The sequence below is a fragment of the Panthera pardus genome, unplaced genomic scaffold (assembly GCF_024362965.1).
Source record: "Panthera pardus isolate Hobbes unplaced genomic scaffold, ASM2436296v1 HiC_scaffold_27, whole genome shotgun sequence".
Classification (NCBI taxonomy): Eukaryota; Metazoa; Chordata; class Mammalia; order Carnivora; family Felidae; genus Panthera; species Panthera pardus.
In genome coordinates, this window is record NW_026526843.1 from 2,961,688 (window position 1) to 2,979,823 (window position 18,136).

Here is an 18,136-nt window from a genome sequence, read left to right on the forward strand (position 1 = left end):
GAAGATAATCATGGGGGGTCTCAAGGGGAGAAGGGGGAAAAGGGATGTCCATTTTGCTACTCCAATCTCCCTTTAAATAATTCGTAACAGTTGTGAGGTCTGGAGCGAGTAAGTGGCAGTGTGGGGTTGTGGGAGCATGGAGGTGGTAGGGCAGGGATAGTGGCTCAGATGCTGGCTTTGCTCTGTGGACTTTTATCCCCTCCTGGAATGCAGAAGCAGCATGATCCTATAAGGGCACAAAATAGGCTGGGGGAGATGGCCAGGCTGCAGGGTAGCCATTCTGTGATGGTGGCAGTTAAAAAGGAAGTGGCAAATCAATAAACTAAGGCATAAACACATGCAAGATGAGAGAAGTGTGTTTGGTGTTGATGGTGAGGAGGGCAGAGTATTATCATAGAAGCTTGATTCTAATTCTTCCAAGAGGATTTGAGGCAGCTTATGGACATAAGACATTGCAAAAGAGGATATTTAAAGGGATAATCTGGGACAGGGACAATCTAAAGAAATGGTTCTCAGCAGTAGCAGCACAGTAGAACCATCTGGAGAAATATTAAAAATAGGCATGCTTGAGCCCCACCCCAAATTGAACAGGAACCCCTGAGGGTGGGGCAAGCATTTCTTTGTTTTCTAAGTTGCCCAGTTGACTCTACGTGCAGCCAGGCTGAGCACTTCTAATCTAAAGGAAGGTGGGGTCGGGTGGGGCAGATGCCCCCAAATGGCCTGACATGAGTAGGTGAAGTCAATGGTTTGTAGTGCTGGCTACACATTAAAGTAGCCAGCCTTTAGAACTCTCAAGGCCCCAGCTGCAACCCAGACTAATCAGAATCTCTGGAGGTGAGGCCTGGGAATCAGTTTTTAAAGTTTGCCAGATGATTCCAGGTGTAGCCACGGTTGAGAACTTCTGCTCTGTGTAGTAGTTTCCAATTATGGCTTTACATCAGACTAACGGGGAGAAAGCTGGGGAACTCCTAACACAGAGATTAAATTTGGCTCTGATGGCTGAGGCTGTTCTTTCAACAAATGTTAATTGGGCATCTACTATATTTCAGCCCTGTGTTAGGTGCTGGGCATACAGTTATGAACAAAACAAAGCCCTTGCCATCATGAAGCTTATATTCAAGTGAATAGAGAGTCTACCAGAGGATTAAGGCAGGAATGTTTGTCTGCTTTGTTTATTGTTGAATCTCCAGTGCGTGGCACATAGTAGGCGCTTGATAAAAAATTGTTAAATAAATGAATGATTGAATAATGACTTAAGTGTTATGACAAAAAATAAAGCAGGATAGGGGAGGATACTGTGTGTGTGTGTGTGTGTGTGTGTGTGTGTGTTTCCATTTTACATGGTGGTAGTCAGGGAAGGCCTCACAGAGAAGGTGACTTTTGAGCAAAGACTGAAAGGAGATGGGGGAGCAAGACACAGCTATCTGGGGATAGAGTGTTCCTGGCAAAGGAAGAGCAAGTGCAAAGGTCCTGAGGTAAGAGCATGCTTGGCATTTTAGGGGAGCAGTAAGGAGGCCAGTGTATCCAGAGGAGTGACAATGAGTGGACAGAAGGGTAACAGAGTGTCACACAGAGGTAATGGGGGTTGCGCAGAGAGATGGTGGGCAGCTCATACAGGGGTGTTTAGACTATAGTAATGACTTAGGCATTAAGGGAAATATAATGGCTTCTTTTTTGTGTCTGACAATGGAGAGTGTATGCATTCATGTATATAGTGACTGATGTTTTTCTGGAGCTGAATGCAAGCAGGAATTTCTTTGCTACTCAATAAGGAATGCTGAATATCTTAATGGATCATGTCTTTAATTTTACAATGGCAAAAAACTCAGCAAGTGAGATGGACAATCAGCAAAAAGAGTCAGGATGAGTCAGGGAATCAGCTTGGCAATGGAAAAGTCTATCAGTAGACCTCCACACTGGAGATTCTACCTCTCCTCTTAATGTTGTCTTGGAAACCATGGCTTCTAAGTGATGCTTGATGTTGTCAAATAGATGTTAGCATTGCTAAATGAGAAGTGCCTGGAAAACTGATGTGGTGTGTGTGTGTGTGTGTGTGTGTGTGTGTGTGTGTGCACACTCATGCGTGTGCATGTGTGTACATGCTGGGGAGAGAGGTTAAAGCAATCATGGAGAGAAGCAAAAGTGATACAAAACAGAGAAGAGGGTCCAGGAGGATCTGTGGCGTCAGCCATTATTGGAAACTTCCCAAGAGGGCCTTAGGGAAGGGAAATTTCTTGGGATCACACTGAGGAGTTGCTCAGACATTTGGAAAGCTGTCTATGAAGGGTCAGTGCTCAGGGATAATGGGAAGTAGCTGGAATGAGCACTCATTTCCCTCAAGCAGTGCCCCTTCCTCTTTGAAGCACCCGTTCCCTCTCTGCCCCCACCAGGTCCCTTGTCTTGTCTACCTGGGAGTGCACTGGGACTCACTCCTGTTCAGCTTTTCTCTAGAGGCTACAGGAACCAAACTGTGCGGGATTATTTTAAGGCACTATGGGGGGTGTGGACAAGGGAGTGCTTCCTGATGGACTTCAGAACACACAATACAGTCCCTCACTTGAAGGCAGTCCCTTATTTCTATCAGGGCTTCACTAGCTCACAATGAGGGGCCAGTGAAAAATATTTACCTTAATTGTGCTTGCCCTTTCCAGATCTGGACGTTCAAGACTTTCTGTGATCAAAATACAATATTGGAAAAACAATTATTTCAGAGACATGTACAAATTTTGGCACAAAAATAATCTCAACAATTTAACAAAGGACCACAGAAATTAGGCAAACAGAAAAAGCTGAAAAGAGGTAAGACCCCTAGAATTATGGGCACAAGTCTTGGTCCTTCACTCCCCAACTGGGGAAGACAGTGGGTAATGTGGTAGGAACACCAGGCAGCACATCAGGAAAGGCAGGCTTTGCAGCTAGCTGTGCATCTTGCACAGCCACTCAAACTCTGTGGGCTTCTTTGTTCATCTGTAAAATGGGAAATTAGGCTGTGGATGATTTCTAAGGACCCCTATAGCTCTCTGGTTGCAGGGAGTTGAAAAGAACTGGATGGGGCTGCCAGCTAGAGGAAGGCTGGAAAGGACGGTGCTGCTCTTAGGAAATGGTTGCTTCCCATGAAGATCAGGGGAGCACTGGGGCATTATCTTGAATTCCAGGAGACATCAGTGATTGACAGACACCACTGACATTTGGCCTTAGGAGGTAGAGATGATACCAAGAGGGAAGTTTCAAAAGGACCCACAGTTAGGGAGGGAGAGAACAGTAGAACAATGGACGTGTTTGGAGTCAGAAAAACTGTGTTTGAATCTTAGCTTCATTATGGAGCTCAGCGAACAGTGGTGAGTTCTGTAACTTCTCTGACTCTGTTTCCTCATATGTACAATGGGGATGTGACTACTTTCTCACAAGAGGACCAGATGAAATAATGTGTATGTATTTGAATATATATTTTATACACATGTAATCATAAAGGACCAAGATGAAAAAATTCTCTCTGGATTACCCTTTGGGCCAAGGGCTCTAGAAAAAATATACTAAAACTTCAGATACTTTGAATATGAGGAGATCCCATAGTTGAATTATCTAATGAAACTGGTTAACCAGAATATCCAATAAATTTTATTATCAATTGCTAGTTATTCTAAGGTATCTGAATGTACTTTCCTGCCTTAGGAAGTCTTGTGTACTATACATATTCGAACTGATTTTTTTTTTTTTTAATGATTGGGGCCATTTGGGTTTGTCCAGGCCATCATTCCAATATAATTTTTTAAACGTCTAGTCTAAGTGCATAGCAACCCTTCTGGATATATCTAAGAAGTTGTTTTGATAAAAAGGGGATGGACAAATTTCCAGGTACTTGAGAGTTCCAGATAGAGTCAAGTTTAGATTTTATTGTCTGTGAAACTAAGAATCTGTATTGCAGCCCTCACCTCCCCACTGAATTCTAAACTATCCAACTGCTCATGTGATCTCTCCACTTGAGTATCTAATGGTCCCATTCTCACACACTTCAAACAGAATTCTTGTTCCCTGTCCCCTCTCCACTCTTGCTACCCACTGCCCAACCATCTCACCATCTGGTACCACAAGGTACTTAGTTGTTCAAGCCAAAATTGTAGGACCCATCCTTGATTTTTTCTATTTTCCTCACTTCCAACATCCACTCCATTAGCAGGTCCTGCTGATTCTACTTTCAAAATACACTCTGAATCTGTTCACTTTTTACCATCTCCACTGCTATACCCCTAGTCCAAGTCACCGTCATTTCTTGGCTGGATTATTGTTAAAGCCGCCTAACCAGTCTTCCTGCTTTAACCCTATCCTTACTCAGCTCACTCTCCAAATAGTAGCCATAGGGATTTTTTTTAATTCATAAATTAGATTATATCACTTCCCTGCAACCAAAAAGTAATCTGCAGGATTCTTGCTGCAACCCAAAAAGTAATCCACACTCCTTTCCATTGTCTATAACAAGCCCTAATGTGATCTGACCCCTAGCTATCTCTTTAACCCCATCTCATACCACTTTTCTTCTCATTGGGCTCCTGTTACTGGCCTTTATTCTTTTCCTCTAACATGCCAAGCTCATACCATCCTAAGGTCTTTGTACTTACTGGACCCTGTACCTGGGATCCTCTGCTTCCAGATCTTCCTGTAGCTGCTTCCTTTTGTCATTGAGGTCTGATGTTTCTGGACTTCTTGGACCAAACTAATCTAGCCAGCCACTCTCTATCATGTTGGCTCTTCTTTCTTTTTGTCATATTCATTCATGAATTCCACAAATATTTACCTAGTGCCTACTATGTGCCTTCTTTCTAGGCATGTGGGGATATAGCAAAGAGACAAAAATCCCTGTCCTCATGGAGCTAAATTCTAGGGGAGGGAGATAGCCAACAAACAAGTAAAAACATACAATCTATCAGGTGGTATAAATGCTAGGAAAAAAGTTAAAGCAGGGAAGGAGGATAGCGAGTGTGGGATGGTAGTACGTGCTGGGGTTGCAATTTAAAAATCTTTTTTGATGTTTATTTTGACAGAGAGAGAAAGAGAGAGAGAGCGCGAGCATGAGTGGGGGAGGGGCAGAGAGAGGGAGACACAGAATCTGAAGCAGGCTCCAGGCTCCAAGCTGTCAGCACAGAGCCCGATGCGGGGCTCGAACCCATGGACCGCAAGATCATGACCTGAGCCAAAGTCAGACGCTCAACCGACTGAGCTACCCAGGCACCCCTGGGGTTGCAATTTCAAAGAAGGTGCTCAGAGGAGGCTTTACTTAGAAGATGATACCTAAGCAAAGATCTAAAGAAAGCGAGGCGTGAGCTATGCAGATCTCTGAGAGAAGAATGTTTCAGGCAGCTCAGCAAGTGCAAATGTTCTGAGAAAGGAGAATGCCTGGCATGTATAAGGGCGTGTGTGGCTGGAGTAGAGTGCTTAAGAGGGATCCTAAGAAGAGGTGGTCAGAGAGGTCGTGGGGAGCAGGGAGAGCTATCCAGACCATGTGGGGCCTTGTAAGCCGCTGTAAAGACTCTGGCTTTTACCCTACATGAGATGGGGGGTACTTATTCTTATCTAGATTGATTGTGTTTATGTTGCCCCCTGAATCCCAAGTTAGAATGAGGGTAAGGACTTTGTTTCTCTTACTCAGGGCTTTATCTCTAGAACTTAGAACAGTGTCTAGCACAGAGAAAGTGCTCAGAGAATCTCTGTTGAATGTGATTGAACGAATAAACTAGAGCGGTGCAGTATTACCGAAGGATGTAGGACCTAAGCATAATACAGTGCAATGAAATTGAGGAAAACAATACAATGGGATTCAGGTTTAGGAGACTTGGGATCTATACTCTGACTCAGTGTATGACCTTGGACAAGTCACTTCCCCACCATGAACCTCAGGCTCTTCATCTTTATTTTTTTAAATAATTTTTTAAAGTTTATTTATTTATTTTGAGAGAGACAGAGAATGAGTAGGGGAGGTGCAGAGAGGGAGGGAGAGAGAATCCCAAGCAGGCTCCATGCCCAGTGCAGAGCCCAACACGGAGCTCGAACTCACGAGTGTGAAATCATGACCTAAGCTGAAATCAAGAGTCAGTCACTTGACCAACTGAACCACCTGGGTGCCCCAGATTCTTCATCTTTAAAGTAAAGTTACATTAGATGGCTTCTTTCTGGCTCTAATATCCTATGATGATTCCATACTGCAGGGTACACACCAGTGGTACATTACATCATCTTCTGACTATGACCTGCTCATGGAATTCTGGTCAACTTAACAATACTCTATGGTTCATCATTTAATAAGTTTTATTTCCACTTAAAAGTGGAGAGGATAGCTTTCTTGAGTAACTTTTTGAGTGGGCTGCAGGCTTGAAATAATTAAGGTCAACTCCAGCCCTGTAGTTTGACTTTCAAGGCCACTTTTATAGTAAACATTACACTCCCCCCTCTAGGCCAGTGCTGTCACTGTGAGAACCACATTGATCCTTTACAGTTTGAAAGAACAGGGGACCAGGGATGCCTGGTCATTTGGTTAAGCATCCAACTCTTGATTTCCGCTCATATCATGATCTCATGGTTTGTGGGATCGAAACCCACAGAGAGCATGCTCGGGATTCTCTCTCTCCCTTTCTCTGTGCCCCTCCCTGACTCCCACACACTCTGTCTCTCTCAAAATAAATGTTAAAAAAAAAGAATAGGTGACCAAAAACTCGAATTGTAAATATTTTAGTGAGTCAGTTCTAACAGAGACAAAAGATAAAATGGAATCTACCCTAGCAAGATTTTAACATGAACAGATAAATTTAGGTTTAATTTGTAGCTTTAAAAGCTTTTTTATACATTTTACTGGGGCTAAGCTAGTTATGCAATGCAAGCATACATTCTTAAGGAGATGATTAAATCCTAGTAGCATGAGCTCTAGTCCACGTACAGATGTGATAAACTCATATTTCCTACAGGAGCATGGCAATTTTAAACTCTTAATATCACACCATGTACTTTATACCAGAATTATTAATGAAATCTTAGTGATTCAGTAAAAGCAAACTAGGGGTGCCTGGGTGGCTAAGTGGGTTGAGCGTGTGACTCTTGGTTTTGGCTCAGGTCATGATTCCAGGGTCGTGGGATCGAGCCCTGCATCAGGCTCTGTGCTGAGTGTGGAGCCTACTTAAGATTCTGTCTCTCCCTCTGTCCCTCTCCCCTGTTCTTACTCTCTAAAGAGAAGAGAAGAGAAGAGAAGAGAAGAGAAGAGAAGAGAAGAGAAGAAAAGCAAACTAGTCAGCTTATGTTAACTACACCCCCAAAGTAGGTCAACCTACTAGAAATTCCAGCATTAACTTCATGTTTCACAATAGGAAATTTATCAATGCTGAACAAAGTCTTTTTAAATAGTATCTAAATTGAGAAAGAAAATCAATCCAACCTTCTGATACTATGGCACTTGGATCTGAGGGACGATCACCACCACTAAAAAAAAAGATAAAGAAATTTCATTTTCTATGTATTTAATATATGAAGGAATACTGACTAAATTAAAGAAAAATCTGTCAAAATCATTATTCATATAATAGTAAATCTGGAATGGTATGTCTCTGAGTTTTCAAATCAAGTGAAAATGATTGCTACATCGACTTTTGTTTGGTTTTGTATGTGCCCTCTTTTCTTCTTCAGTGACACAAATAATTGAGAGTTGCCGGCAATACTGCATGTAACATACTGTATTACCTGTATGTTACAACCATCATAAAGGGAGAGAGGATCAATGGTGGGCCAGGGGTAGTTGTCCTAAAATGGCATCAGGTCAAAAAGAAACTTAATTTCATAGTGCGAGGTGGAAAAGAATATAGTTGCCATCAGGTAGATTTTTCTCCTTATACCCTATTTCTCCCATGATGCAAAGTGCTCCTCTTCCCAGTTTGTGAATATTTTTATAAACATAAAAACAATTTTAGGCATGTTTGGACTACTCTAGAAAAAGTGTTAACCAGACTTCAAGTCTACAGTGTCTCCTATAAATATTGCATAGTCCAGCCTTTCTCTCACAGTCTCCCCCAACTTGGATGGACTTATCTAAAACTCATCCATCCTTTAAGGCCCGACTCAAACTCTACTGGTTTTGAGAATTCTTCCCTGAATGCTGCAACCTACATAACCCCTCCATTTTGGGGATCCCTGTAATAGTGCCTCACTGTTGAGTGTTTAGGTACATAAGGAAACTAAGTAGGAAGCCCTTTCTGTGGGCCATTAGTGCAGGAACTATTGTTGATCCAGGGCCTGTCTCTTAGGTTCCAGTCTGACACATTTAAGACTTAATCTAACTATACTAAGTAGACCACTGTAATAGAAAGAAGCAAGTAGAGACCAGATAAATAGGAATGAGAGAGAAGATGGAAAGGGGAGGCCTAGGAAGTAACCACAGAGGGGAACGAGGGGAAGGAGTTGAGGGGAGTTTGAGGGGCAAGACACTGGCTTCCTCACAGGTTTACTTGAGGGGCCCATGCTTCCCACCAACATAATTTCATTTCATTTCTATTTTCTTAGCCAACTTGTATTGCTTTAATTAACTGTACCTAGAAAATGAAGGCAGATCCTCTTCATTGTACGAGGATGAACTCATAATTCTATGTAAGAAGTAATGTACCGGTTCAGTACTAGATTTCATTTCTTCTGTCTGGAAAAGTACAAGTCAGGTAATTACAAAAAGGAAATTTTGTAATAAATCAAGTAAAATATACTATAATGTTTCCTTAGTTATCTATGTAGCCAGCATTTCTAACCAGGCACACTATGTTTGCTCCTGAAATCTCACATGGCTTCCATTTAATAAATAGATCCTAATAAATAGATATGAGTTTATGTTGAGGCTACTGTCCATGGTGCGCTCTCTGAATTGGCCAGAGTTGTCCTTCTGTGTTTTCTTTTCTCTGGTTCACTGCAGTTTTTGGGTTAACCTGGAAATTATTACAAATGGATAATCCAGGATATTGTCTCACCAGGAAATCCTAAATGATGTGTATTCTTCAAACACATTTATGGTACAATTTTTTGGTACAGCTAACCCAAGAGGACAATGAGGCCCAGACCATCACTAGGATATAGAACCAGGGACAGGAGATGTGCATCAAAGTGATAGTGGGACTTATGGGCTGAGGAATATTCAACATACTTTGACTAACTTGCTATGTTGCAACAAGTTGGATAAGTAATTTTTGAGAAAAAGAGTTAAGTAACTTGCCCCAAGGCCACATGGCTACTAAGTGGCATAGCCAGAATTCAAACCCAGATAGGCTGAATTTGCATGAATCTTTTTACTCCCCTCCAGCCCGTCTTCTGGTCTTGCCCATTGGCATGGAGTTTCTGCACACAGAACTTCCAGCGAGTATTTATAGGTTTGAGTACAAAAAAGAATTAAATCAATGATTTTAAATAGTTAGAATGCATTTCTCCTAACTGGTTTCCATTTTCTTTTTTTCTTGTCCTTCTAACTAACTTAGGACTCTTTCTAGGATCTATTTTTCTTCAATTGACGCTTCTGGCTTCATCTGTTAATCACTTCCCTTTCGTTGTAAATATCATCAAAGTTGGGAGACACTGCCTGGATCCAGTTTATGACCTTTTCTTCCTATTCAATGTAAATTACTTGGACTAAGTTTGTGAAACTCTGTGCCTTTTCTATAGAAACCTGGTCATTGATAGTCACATTTGTCACTTACACTAAGTTGTGTCTTTCTTTCCGAAAAGGAAGAATCTGTGACAGTTGAGGATTTGGACTTGGTCACATCAGGCTTAGAAACAGTTCTTTGTTGTGTCTCCTCAGATTCTGTCCATTGAGTTGGTGATGCTTCAGTATTTGTTGTAGATGCAGTGGATTTGGGATGACAATATTTTCCTAGTGACAAAAATTTTTTCAGATTTCTCTTGCTCATCAGTGGCTTGGCAAAAGCCACTGTGCTTGTAATGGGCTTCATGTCTTCTTTTACTTGATCTTCAAATGGGACTTCTGGAAGTTCTTTCATAACCTCTTGTAAAATAACTTCATCTTCATCAGAAGTTAAGCTCTCTTCTATTTTATTTTCTGAAACTCTTGGATCAGTATCATGAGTTACCAAACGAATGATAAGATCTTTTTTGCTGTGGACGTCTTTTAAAAGCTCCACTTTGGTGATGTCAGGCTTTATTAAATTTTGAAATGAATTCCTACTCGCAGTCTGGAATTGAAGAGACAATTAATATTAAAAACAACAGCCTCATTTTTTCTTGTGGTTATATAGTAATAAAGCAATTTTCATATGGTCGTCAGTTTCAATTTAGTAAAATTATCCTCAAATGCCATTTCCTGGTATAGTAGTGGCATATTTAAAGAAGAAATAAATAAAAAAATCATAAGCAATATTTGTTCATTCAACAATCTTTTTGTTTTGCATTCAAGAATAGTGTCATTTGGTCCAAAGAAGGGAACCTACATAAGTTTTTTCTTTTGCTTCACACTTTACTTTTTTCTTGCCAAGAAATGCAAAATGCACAAATACTTTAATTACATTCTGTTTTCATTATTTACCTGGAAAGTTCTGTTAAGAGATTTAGACATGACAACATGTTTTTCTAAACTTAGTGAGGGAACTAATCATAGAGCAATCTAAATATAGACATTTTCATGAAAAAAAGAGGCAAGATATTGGCTGACCTGGATTCTAAAAAATGATTGTGAAGGGCTTTGAATGTTCACTTGTCACCCCTCTACATTCTAATCCTTGAAGATGTTTTCCTAAAGGAGCTTCAAAGAGTAAATCTTCATCTCTCCTCACCTCCCTAGTCAATTGTCATTTTCCATTGTGCAATGGTAAAGACAGATCAAGGAAAAGACAGTTATAATTAAATAAATGACTTTTCCTATTTCTGTAGCCTTTGATGATGCCACAGAACATTTAAATCAATTTGAATTATCAATCTTACATCTCTGTAACACTGCAAACCAGATTTCCAGAGAAATGGTCCCTTACAGTAATACCTTTTGTGCAAAACAAAATGAAAGAAGAACTGCTGCTAAGAAACCGAAACACCATCAATTTTGATGATCTGTGCTGGTGGAAGGAAATAATGGTTCAAAAACTCAAGTCATCTATGTGGCTCTGGAATATATCACTGTGTGAGTCTTTGATAGACATGTGGCTGGTGTGTTGGAAAGTTTTGGTACCTCAAAATAGCACATGAAGCACACTGCTTGAGGATTCCTGACTGAAGACTAGCCTGGGAGTTGTCTGGGTTCCTCAAACTGATGTACTGTTCTTTCTGAAACCTCCATCTCCACGTTGGGGATGGACAGCACTGCTATCCAGATAGCTGCAAAGTATCTGTCTTAACTGAGCTATCTATATCTGTTTGCTTTTCTTGAGACAGCTTTTGCTTCCCTTAAGAGTAGCAGCAGTAGTTGAGGGCCGCCTGGCTGGCTTAGTCGGTTAAGCGTCTGACTTCAGCTCACGTCACGATCTCGCGGTTCGTGAATTCGAGCCCCCATCAGGCTCTGTGCTGACAGCTCAGAGCCTGGAGCCTACTTCAGATTCTGTGTCTCGCTCTCTCTGCCCCTCCCCTGCTCATGCTCTGTCTCTCTCTGTCTCAAAAAGAAATAAACATTAAAAATAAAAAAGAGTAGCAGCAGTAGTTGATTTGATTAGCTAATCTCTTCCAACTTTCTGTGGGATTAAAGAGACAGTTAAAGTACTGATAAAAGATGTAAAAGAAGAAAGCAGGTAACCAAGACTGACAGATATTTCTGCAGATGATTAAGAGGTAATGACCTGGGAGTAATGTTCTTTGTTTAGACACATAGATCTTGTACCCAAGGAATTACTTATATATACATTAAGGCTACTAAGTAAATGCTAATGTAATTTTGAGAACCCAGAGAGAAAAGGACATTTTAATACTGGAAAGGACCTTCATCTGGTCCAAGAAACTAAGGACCAAGGAGACTCCATCGGTGTCTATGACAATCTCAGTACTTGAAACAAAAAACGTACCCATAATGTATTCACCAGCTCTGAGACTTAGTTCAGTGGGTTGTAAAATAATGCTAAGGAAAATCTGCTCCTAGGCTTATGCTCCAGGCAGGCTGGTTCTATAGAACTTTGTGCGGTTTGTAAATCACAGGCCACATCCTGAGTGTGAGTGCACACCATCATCCTTGCAAGAAGCTCATTTATGCAGAGGGGCTTTGGTATTCATTACATGGGAACGTGGGAGCTGGATCAGTGTAACTCCATCTGGAAAGACAATTCCTATGCCCTAGTGCCCTAAGATCTGTAAACAGAACTATTTTTTCAATAGTTATATTGTTTTTTTAAATATAATTTATTGTCAGATTGGCTTCCATACAACACCCAGTGCTCATCCCAACGAGTGCCCTCCTCAATGCCCATCACCCACTTTCCCCTCTCCCCCACTCCCATAAACCCTCAGTTTTTTCTCTGTATTTAAGAGTCTCTTATGGTTTGCCTCCCTCCCTCTCTGTTTTTCAATAGTCGTATTGTACCAAGGACAGTGTTTTCACATTTCAAGCCCCTTTTAAGTATATTCAGAGCCCAAATATAGGACTTCAGAAAAACTAGTTCATAAAACCAGAAGCATGAAGACAACTGTGTCTAGAACAAGGGTACAATAGGAAAGAAACTGGGCACCTCCTAAGTGTGTATGAATATAGGAAACTGGGAAAATGTTATGTAATGAACACAAAATGAGAAGAAACAAATAAACTTTAAAGAGCTTGCAGCCTGATGTTTGTTGATGAAAGTTTCTAAGTAAAATCAATACTACTGTGAAGCCTTAAGTTTGAAGATTTCAATCTTTAACAGGTTTACCTGTTATTCTAACTGGCCCTTTTGGACCCGTGCAGTACTATGATAATGCACATCCATAAAAAAAGAATTGTGGGGATTATAAAAATCACGTTTCTTCCGAGTTGCCAAATGAGGACTACAATTCCAGTCAGTCCTGTTTACTGTTAAGGGTATTTCCCCGTATTCCCATTCTTCAAGAAATGGCAGTTTAGTCTGACTGGCTAATGGAAAATAGCCTGCCACCTTTACACTGAGCCACACTGCTGATGGGGTGAGTCCCAGGGAAGCAGGGAATTGGATGAATCAATGTCCAATTCTACTGGGCTGGACAAGAGAAAATTGACCATATTTTACAAATGCATTCCCATAGACCTACCTGAGGAAGGAAATCACAAGACAAGTAGGTCTCAGTAACTACTCATTTCTTTTCACTATTGTGTTTAGCACTTACCTCTAATGGCTTTATATTCAGTCGTCCCCCTTCATCCAATGAGACGCGTCTTTCTTTCTTTCCCTTTCCTGCATCAGGTGTGTCCACTGAGTGACTCCTCCCACTTATTGCCATTCTTCTCAGTGCTTCAATGCTATGTCCAGTTCTAGTTAAACACTCCATCTGCAGTCTCTCAAGAGGTTGTGTTTTTATAGAAATGACTCCTAAGTGTTCTGCAACAATGTCTGGATCAATATTGATTGGTTGTTTCCCACGGTGAGGAATTATTTTAATTGGAAGTTCCTCTTTGCTTAAATCTTGACCTAATTCTTTTTGCTCTAGCTCAGGCCCTCTTTTAACACCATGGTCATGCACCTTTTCAACAATTCGACCAACATCCAAATCGCCAAAGAGATCAGCCTGTGAATCTTGTGGGCTAATTGTTTCTAATGGACAACTGGAAACTTTACTGATGATTAAAGAAGCTACCTGTTTAGAGAAGACATTGTTTGTACCTTTCATGTCATAATAAAGTTCTTCATGTGTTCCAGATTGTTGTAGTACATGATTATAAATAGAATCGACCATCTGAGAAATAATTTCTATACTTTCTGGATTTAAAAAGTTTTCTTCAGGATTAGTAGCTACAACACTAATATTATTTCTGGAAATTTCAGCTGTCACAGATTTTGTCAATTGAGATGCAATTTTATTTACCTCAGACTTTGATAATTCTTTAGCATTTTTGCTTGAGGCACTTGGCAACTTTATTAGTTTAGCCAAGAACAAGGCCAGGGTTTCCTCTAAAAACCTGGCATCTAACACAGTCTCTTTTTTGGTTGAAGGCTTTTTCCTTGACTTGAGGCCATCAATAATCTTAACCACCTTTTCCATAATTTTGACAGCTTCCAGAACCAACTCTGGACTTGATGTTTCTCCTTCTACTTGAGGATGAAATTCTGAATTGGAAATTTCCTTCACCATTAAAAATCCTATTATATCAGAGAGAACATTGCTCTTACCTATTAAATCTTTATACACTGAAATATGAGAGCCAGAGCGCCTTAAAACACTGTTATAGACAGAAGTAACCACTTTTTCAATAGTTGTACTATCTGCTAAAGATACAGTGGGTGATTCTTTGGCCTGTGGCACTATAATAATTTGACTTTTAGAGAGATGTTCTTGGAATGAGTTTAAGATTTTTGAGATTATTGTTTGCATTTCAGCATTTAGAGAATTGTTTTGTTTCTTATCCACTTTTGGAAACATAGATAAAAGCTTTGACAAAAAAATTACAGCAACCTCTTCTATTATGTTAAAAGGCAGTTTGTAAGCCCAGGATGGCTGAGGCTGGGGAACTTCAGTGGTTTGGATAACATCTTTAAGGATATTTTCAACAACATTGTCAACTTCTATACATTGATGTGTTAGCTCTCCAGAAAAATAGTTCTGCAACTGGCTGCCAGCCACTTCCTGTATAACTAAATTAACTATGGTTTCTGAAAGGATTTTACAACCACTGCTGACACAATTTTGTATGCTCTCTTGAGATCCAAACTGTGGCAATAGATTATTATAAATTGTCTGAACAACCAATTGAATAATTTCATCATCATTAGGATGTAAGGATTCTACATAATGTACAATCATATCTTCATCTTTGGAGATCTCTGCCATAATTGTACCTACTAACTTCATTTGAAGGAAATCCAGTTCTGCGTACAAATTATCTTCAGATATTCCTGTTTTAGCATTGGATACTGTTGAGAAAATTTTTGATAGGAGAGAAGAAATTATACTTTCTAAAAATTCGCAAAGTAGCATTATGGTATATGGTGATGATGTTTGACATTCTTTGCAGGCTGTTTGGACTACGTTATGGACCTTTATCATAACCTGCTTAGATTCTAGAGGCAAACATGCTGCAGCTGGAACCTCATCATAAAGTAGCAAGTTGAGCTGATGCTGCAAAATTTCTTCTATTACTGCATTAGCTAGCTTTCTTACTAAATTTTCACCATTACTATTTATGTCCTTATAAATGGAGTCTTGAGATCTATATTCCTGCAAAATATTGCATATAGAGGAGTGAACAATCTTATTGACCAACATTTTATCACTTGATGGTATGTTAGCCATTGAAGGTGCCTCATCTGAAAAAGGTGTTTTAGTTGCAGGTGCCATTTTTTTCTGGGGAGGTGCTTTATCCACAGATGGCTCTTTTTGCCTGAGAGGTACATTGTGAACAGATGAAACTTTATCTGCAGGTGGGAGGAACTGACCAACCTGACCTGGGCTTAACACTTTAATTTGAGCATCTGAAAACTCTTTTAACAGAGAATCAATGAGTTTCATAGCTGTGTCATAGACCTCAGCTTGATCTACATTATTGGTTACGTTTTGACATGCAGCATCTGTACCCAGTGAGGAATTAAAAATCAATCTGTTAACTATTTCAGAGATAACATTTTCTAAAAAGTTAGCAGGAAAAAACCTGGGGTTATTTTCTGATGGACTGTCTGGTTTACTTTCAATCTCTTTATCTTTAGTTTTCTCATTCTCTTCCTCTTTTGCAGGAACATTCTCTTTAGCTGAATTTGTTAAGGCAGGCTGGGCAAAATTTTTGCCATCCTCTTGAGTTACATATGCTGCTTTATCATGTAGGGGGTTTGGGGATTTTCTTAGAACCCCTTTCTTTTTATTTGCCACACCTCCAACTAACCCTGATGCTAGGGTAGTTAATTCACCCTTCATAATGCTAGGTATAGTGGTACAGGTTGGCTCATGGATGCTGCCTATTTTCATAGATGTGTCCTCCTTTTTGAAATTCCCCTTTCCATGAAGTGCTCCTCTACCTATTTCCAAAGTGTCCATTACATCTTTCAGGCCTGAAGTCAGAGAAGTAAGTGTAGATAACTGTTCTAGTGAAGAAACTGGGTGGTTCTTCAAGCTTCTGTTTATTTTTGTAAAGTTATTATATGGTAGATGTTGAACTCTTTGGATGATGTTATCCACATTTAGAAATGAAAAGAAGGTGGAAGACCAGTCTCCTGAAAAAAGGGGTTGAATCTTGAAAGCAGAGATTGCCTTTTTGGCTAAAGCAGCTATCATCTCTATAACAATGTTACTTCCATCATCTTTCTGAACATCGTTAGATCCATACATTTCCATGACCTCACTGTATACAGAATCAGATACTTTATTGACTGTCTCTTTATCTATTGGTGGAAAAGAAAACATTTCTCCAGCATTTGCTAGGACTTTAATCTTACTTTTCTGAAATTCCCCAATCAGGGCATTTGCAAATTTTATAGCCATGCCCATGAGGTTTTCTTCTGATATCTCTTTGTCCTTAGGGTTTTCAGCAATACTTGGGAGAGTATAAAATTTGTGAACAAGGTCAATTATGACATCTTCCAAAAATGTAGCAGAATACACAGAAGCCTGTGGGAAGGGCTGTTTGTTTTCTTTATCAAGTTCTAAGAGTTCAATGATGTGGTCATTTTTGGGTAAGTCATAGGGAGGTGATTCTTCATCATGTAAAAATGGCTGCAGATGGTGGTCCACAATTTCTTTCATAATAAAACCAGCTATTCTCTTGAGGAATGAGTCTCCCTTTTTGCATGTATTGCTCTGTGTTTCATCTTCTAATTTAATTTTTTTCATAATATTATTACATATGGAGTCAATAAAGTTCTCAGTTGCCCCTAACTTCATACTTTCCACATGCTCCTCTGCTGTGGCAAGTCTAATTTCATGTTCAGAAATTTCTGTTATAATTTCATCAGTCAGTTTTGAAGCTGCATTCACAAACTCATAATCTGGTGGCACCTCTTTCTCATTTAGTTCAGTTTCAGTCTCGAATGAAGGGAATATATGTGCTAGAAGCTTGTAAATAATATCTTCTAAAAGGGAACATGGAAATACAGTCATACATGATGGCACAACATGGCTATCATTGTTGATGGTGTCAAGCACATTTCTGATGATGTTCTCATCTTGGAGGGAGGAATAGGAATAAGCTGCTAATTCTCCCAAAACTAATGACTCAACTTGATAATCATAAATTTCTTCTAATAGCAAATAACCTATTTTTTCCCCAAAACTAACAGCATCACTTTGTATAGCTCTATAAATATGAATCAGAGATTTATAATCATCTAATATTTTTTTGTAAATTAGGCTGACAGTTTTTTTAACCATTTCTTTATATCCTTCTGAAAAATACAGTTTTTCATCCAAGTGATCTGCAACTAAAACTTCTGACATGGTGAATTCCAGCACAATTGATTTTACTAATGTTGTAACAACGTTAGTTATGTTGGCTTTTGCTTTACATGGGTTCTCAGCAGCCAAGACATTATGTGAGAATACATAGAGGATTCTGCATAAAAGCTCAGAAATTACATCCTCTAAAAAGACAGCTGAATTCACAATAAACAATAATTCTCTTTGTTCAGGATCTGTTGCTCTCTGTTGATAAGTTTGACCCACTGTACCTGAAGGAAAAGTTTTATCTCCAGATAAAAATGACTCAAAATGATGGTTAAATATTTCTTTTATTATATAACTTGCTATTTTTGTAATAGGTATATTATTCATGCCTTCTTTATCTTTTGTAAGAGATTGGTATAGACTTGAATGAGAAATATCAGTGTAAATGGCCTCAACCATAGCCTGGATGTCTTTCTTTGAAGCCACATTTTGTTTTTCATTTCCATGTTTAATAATGCATATTGCATGTTTAGAAATTATTGACATAGTTTCACCAATCAGCCTCACAAATGCATTGCTGAAGTCTGACTGCAAAAAATCCGGGTCTTCTGCACTGCAGTTCAATGGACTTATCTGAGATAAAACCTGAGTGACTATTTTT

At 39.6% G+C, this 18,136-nt stretch overlaps 1 protein-coding gene across 1 annotated transcript in view; it reads right to left on the reverse strand.

Annotated features, from left to right (window-relative positions):
* The window catches only part of LOC109253709 (fibrous sheath-interacting protein 2-like), a 72,229-nt gene that overhangs the window by 3,671 nt on the left and 50,422 nt on the right, over positions 1-18,136 (reverse strand). Inside the window, 5 exon segments of the mRNA XM_053891971.1 lie at positions 2,628-2,671; positions 7,418-7,461; positions 8,565-8,665; positions 9,708-10,202; positions 13,279-18,135. Coding sequence (XP_053747946.1) covers positions 2,628-2,671; positions 7,418-7,461; positions 8,565-8,665; positions 9,708-10,202; positions 13,279-18,135 — 5,541 coding nt within the window.